The sequence below is a fragment of the Abrus precatorius genome, unplaced genomic scaffold (genome assembly GCF_003935025.1).
Source record: "Abrus precatorius isolate BTA unplaced genomic scaffold, Abrus_2018 Scaffold3, whole genome shotgun sequence".
Lineage (NCBI taxonomy): Eukaryota > Viridiplantae > Streptophyta > Magnoliopsida > Fabales > Fabaceae > Abrus > Abrus precatorius.
Window position 1 is genome coordinate 16799337 of NW_020874373.1, and position 6029 is coordinate 16805365.

At 31.2% G+C, this 6029-nt stretch overlaps 1 protein-coding gene across 1 annotated transcript; it reads left to right on the forward strand.

Moving 5' to 3' along the window:
- Window positions 1-3014: 3014 nt before the first annotated feature.
- On the forward strand, window positions 3015-5309 carry LOC113861705 (phytosulfokine receptor 1-like). The gene has a single exon (XM_027494697.1). The coding sequence runs from the start codon at window positions 3186-3188 to the stop codon at window positions 5190-5192; it is 2007 nt and encodes a 668-aa protein (XP_027350498.1). The 5' UTR covers window positions 3015-3185; the 3' UTR covers window positions 5193-5309.
- The last annotated feature ends 720 nt before the right edge of the window (window positions 5310-6029 follow it).

Sequence of the window (6029 nt, forward strand, 5' to 3'; positions counted from 1 at the left end):
TTATTTAAATTCTTCCATCTATAGTTATCTTTTCAAGTATCATTCATGTGGTGGTTAGGCATACTCACAGCAAATCCAATGTCTAGTCTGGTTTGTGGTAAGTATATCAATTTTTCCACTAGACTTTGGTACCTTTCTTTGTTAGTAAGCTGACTTTCATCTTCATCACCGTTTCTTTTGACAAATTCAATGGGAGTGTTTGCAACCCTACATCCTAGCATCCATGTTTCTTGCAACAAGTCTAGGGTTTTCTTCCTTGGGAAACACAAATCCCATCCTTTGACCTTGTCGCTTCCATTCTTCGAAAATATGTGAGTTGTCCAAGGTCTTTGACTTCAAATTCATTAGCCAAGAGCCTTTTCAAGTGCTCAATTTGCTCACCATCGTCTCTAGTGATAACAATATCATCCACAAATATTATGAATATTGTTTTTCACCTTCCAGAGAGTGTTTAACAAACATGGTGTGGTCTGTGTGTCACTGTGTGAATCCTTCCTTCTTGACAACTTGGTTCAATTTGTTAAATTAAGCTCTTGGAGATTCCTTGAGGCCATAGAGAGTCTTTTGAAGCTTGCATAGTTTGTTGATGGTGCTAGTGAACTCAAGTCTAGGCAAGATTTGCATATATACTTCCTCCTTTAGATTATTATTAAAGAAAACATTCTTGATATCCAATTGATGTAGTAGCCAATCCAAGGTTGCAGTTAAGGATAGAACAACCCTGGTGGAATTGAGCTTGGGCACAAGTGCAAATGTTATTTTATAATCAATCTCATATGATTGAGTAAATTTCTTTATTATATCCAATTGATGTAGTAGCCAATCCAAGGTTGTAGTTAAGGATAGAACAACGCTGGTGGAATTGAGCTTGGCCACAAGTGCAAACGTTATTTTATAATCAATCTCATATGATTGAGTAAATTTATTTATTATCAACCAAGCTTTGTACTAGTTTATGCTTGCATCAACATTATACTTGATCAAAAAACTCTATTTGCATCCTAACGCTTTCTTCTCTTTTGACAAAGTGATGAGCTTGTTCTTTGCCAAGGCTTGAACTTCTTTTGCAAGAGAAGCTGCCCACTTTGGTTGTTGAAGATCTTCTTGAATGATATTTGGGATTTTCATGTCAAGAAAAGTTATAAAAACTTTATAATCTTGAAGAAATCATGCTATAAGACATGTTTTTCAATTAAGTGTTGAGTGCAAGATCTAAACACCTATTCTTGAAGCAATAGGTACATCAAGGTTAGCATTACTATGATCTAATTCAAGGTTGGAAGTAGTGTTACCTGGGTGATTTTCGGTTTTTGGAGTATGGTTTGACTCATGACCATGCATTAAGATTGTGCTAGGCTCTATTGTCTTCTTAGTCTTCCTTTTCCTGAAATAAACTCATAGATTGGTTTCTTGTATAGTAGGTTGTGGAATTTCATGAGGGAGGTTTTCTCCCTCTAAATCTACTCTTTCTATTATAGTGACACTTGTTGTTGCTGGTAATGGTGGTTCTGCCATCTCACCTTCCAATTATTGAATTCTATGATGTCTTTTTGCTTTAAATTTCAACCTTTGGATAATATGGTTGCCCTTCAAAAAGGTTACATTTGTAGGGTGAAAATATTTTCTAGTTATAAAAGTAGTATTTGTACTCCTTTGGTAGGGTGAGTAGCCAATAAAGATACATTTGATGGAATTAGGGTCAAGTTTGTTTGAGCTGATTAAGACGATTGTAAGTGGCAAAACTCTCCTTTTGAGTATTTAACAAAGCTATATTCATTGATACTTGAATTTGAGATTACATGTTAATGCTAAAATTTATTTTTTTATTTTGTTATATAAAAAGAGTATTTTTATTTTATATATTCTCTATATATCTAAATAAATTTAGATCATATAATTATATATAAATATTAAAATTAAAAATTCACACACACCCATTTAAAAAAGTTCTTTATATATTTTATAACTTTTTTTTAGTATAAAAGAGAAGTTTTAAATTTGATTTTTATTTAACTTCTTAACTTTATATAAGAAAATGTTTTGTGAGCATAAAAATATGATATTAAAAAGTTTCTTTTGATTATAAAGTAGTATATATTTTAGATATATGTATATTGAAAAATTAAAAAATTATATATAATATTACATGTCGAGTTAATTTTTTTATGTTTAAACAATGAAACTTATTTAAATTTGTTAATTTAAGTTATGTAAAAGTTGGATTCAATACCAAATAATTCGGTCATGAAATCTAGTTACAAAAAATTAATTCAACTTAAAAATATAAAAAAATAATGCATCCGCTTCTAAAGGGTAGAGCCTATTTTTATTTAGTTCATTTATAGAGTTTTTTTGGTAATTTTTTAACACCAATTTTGTTAACAAAAATAGATAAAAATAAAAAAGAGAAAGCGAAAACAAAAATGTAGTGAATGATACAATAAATAAGGGAGTATTTATATTACTAAAAAATGTTTATTACCAAATCTTATTTAATATATTTTATTTAAATATTATTATCATTAATAATTTAACTAATAAATAAAAAAGAGTATTTTATATAAAAAATAATTATTTAAAAAGATGCGACAACATTACTCAATATACAAATGTAAGACTAATAGAGATCGGTCCAAGTGACAAATAGCTCGGTATTACTTAAGTTAGGTCTTAGATTTGAATCTTTGTGTATTTAAAAAATTTTCAGTAGTACACTTATCTACTATATCTAAGTGGCGATTATCTACCACATCTAAGTGGCGATTCGAGTGGGATCCAAATTAAATTGGATGGAAACTAAAAAATATATATATATAAATGTAAGAGTTGGAGAGAGAAATATATAAAAAGAGATAACATAAAAAGGATATTTTGAAGGAAAAAAGGGATATTAAAAAACAGTAATATAGAAAATAACTTGCAAATACTTGGAAGCCAGACATTTCCTTCATGCAAGATCCACTGAAATATCAGACCTGATATCTATGGCTAAGCGGTCAACTGAACACAAGTCAACTTAAAAGTAATGCATACGTTGGAGTAAAGTTCAAGTCATAACGGTGCCACCATTGCTTTTATAAAATCGAAGACTGAAATACAAACTATTTGCTCTAGGATAAGCCACTAAGCATTGATTCTGAACCCAATCTTGCTGCCCCTCTATTTTCAAAATTTTTTTCTACCAAATGGGATTTCATAGTTTCTTCTTATCTGCAATTTTGATGCCATGCATCAGTTTTGTGATTAGTAGTACTCACCAATCCCAAAACTTTACAAAGAGTTCCAATGATTTGAAGGCTTTGACTGGATTTTCTAGCTGCTTAGACTCGGCTATTCTAGATTGGAACATCTCCACCTCACCTGATTATTGCACTTGGTCTGGTGTCACATGTGGTGCCTTACCAAGTGTAGGCACAAGGGTGGTTCAATTGGAACTTGGAAGCACAGGACTTGGTGGAAAAATCTGTGAATACTTAGCAGGTTTGGATCAACTAAGAGTCTTGAACCTTTCCCATAATTTCTTTAGTGGCTTTCTTCCAGACAATTTATTTCATCTACAAAACTTGGAGGTCATAGACTTGAGCAATAATTATTTTAATGGCTCTATAAATACTGCTATGTGTACCTCTTTCACTCGGGTTCAAATACTTAAACTGTCTAATAACTTCTTTTCTGGTAAGATTCCAGGAAATTTAGGTAATTGTTACTCTTTGCAGCATCTGTCTATTAATGGAAATGATTTGTCAGGAAGCCTTCCAGAGAGTATCTTTCAGCTGCAAAAATTGAGTGAACTATACATGCAGGATAATAAGCTGTCTGGGCCATTGAGTAAAAGAGTTGGTAACCTTTTAAACTTAGTGGAATTAGACATCTCCAATAACCAATTTTATGGAACTCTTCCTAATGTCTTTGGGAGCCTCACAAGGCTTAAGGTTTTCTCTGCTGATTCAAATAGATTAACTGGCCAGTTACCTGCATCACTTGTGAATTCCCCTTCTCTTCAAATGCTTAATATGAACAACAACTCTTTGGGTGGTTCAATTAATTTGAATTGTTCTACAATGAAAAATCTAACCGTCATTGCTCTTGGTTCTAATCAATTCCACTGTCCAATCCCCAGTAGTCTAACAAACTGCTTAAGATTAGAAGCAATTGATCTTTCTCGAAACCAATTCAATTGTGGGAGTCCTTTTAATTTCAAGAATCTTCAGTCCCTAACCCAACTCTTTCTTTCAAATGCAAACCTGCATAATTTGTCAGCAACACTAGAGGTTTTGAGTCAATGTAGGAACATAAGTACGCTAGTCCTTACAAACAACTTCCATAGCGAAGACATGCCACAAATTCAAAATCTTGAATTCAAAAGTGTCAAATTTCTCTCCCTGGCCAGCAGTAAAATAAAAGGTTCAATTCCTGAGTGGTTAAGTGGATGCAAGATGCTACAGATGCTGGATCTGTCATGGAATCATCTCAGTGGAAGCATTCCCTCATGGATTGGCAAATTTAACAACCTCTATTACTTGGACCTATCAAATAACTCTTTCACTGGGAACATACCACAGAGCTTGACCTGGATCTTGTGCCTCCAGCACAAGAATTCTTCATTACAAGGAACTCTTTCTGCCTTTCCTTTGTACACCATTGGAACTGGTACTCTAAAGAAGATAAAGTACCAAAAGGTTTCAAGTTTCCGACCATCTTTATTACTCAGTTACAACAAACTTGAAGGACAAATATGGCCAAGTTTTGGTAACCTTAAAGGCCTACATGTTATGGACCTGAAACACAATAGCCTCTCAGGGTCAATTCCTTCCCAATTATCGGGCATGGCAATGTTGGAGATTTTGGATTTGTCTCACAATAAGCTCTCAGGAGAAATACCAGAATCATTAATTGAACTTAGTTTCTTGTCTGCATTTGATGTGTCTTATAATCAGTTGCATGGGGAAATCCCAACAAAGGGACAGTTTGATACCTTTCCATCTACAAGCTTTGAAGGAAACAAGGGTCTCCTATACCATCATGGCACTGCAGGAGTTAAGCCTTCTCTACCAGATGAGATTCATTCTCAGCCTCATCACCAGAAACTACAGATCATTGGTTTTCCATTTTGGTTCGGTGCAATTGCTGGTTTTGTTATAATCATTGCCATGTCTTTTGCCAGTGGATGGATGTTCATAGGCCAGGAGTAATACAAAATCTTTCTTTTACCCACCTTTTTTTAACATTTTTTATATTTATTATCTAAAATTTATTAAATATAAAAATATCAGTGGACTCATTAATTAAATTTAAATTTTTTTTACATAATTTATAATAAATATTTATGAATAATAAAAATATATTTAAAAAGATATACTAAAATTTATGTTGCTAATATTTCTCTTTTATAGATGTAGAAAGAATGAATGACATCTTAGAATTTTTAAGCACCGTGAATTTAACTCTTAATAATGTTATGCATGTAACTGTAAGATGCTTTTTTTTTTAATTATTGATTTTCACCACAGGTTCGTATAGTTTATGAAAAGATTAAATGTTATTTCAGCTAATAGAAATATAATTTTTTTTTTACTTTAATTTTAGTAAATTTAAAATTTTTAAATTTTTTTATCATTGTTTACATGACGTGATAGGCCTTTGTGTCACATCATTAAGTAGGTAATTATAAAATTTAAAAATTAATATAATTATATTTATATAAATTAAAAATATAGTATTCTTTATATATATATATATATATATATATTAATTTTTTTATATAAAAATTTACGAAATAAATTTATTTAATAAGAACTTTCAAATAATTGAATCGATAATGTATAATAAATTGTTGAGTTGTGTATATGTGAATATGTGTGTAATGTGAATGGGTTATGAAAATAAATATACTTTCTTTATATTACAACTGTGATTCTGTGATGTAATAATTTGTAAATGATAGAATAGACGTTCATCCTTACTAATATTTTCTGTAAAGCAGGATGACGATGCCTCGAAAAAGAAATAGGTTAATAGATAGTTTTGTA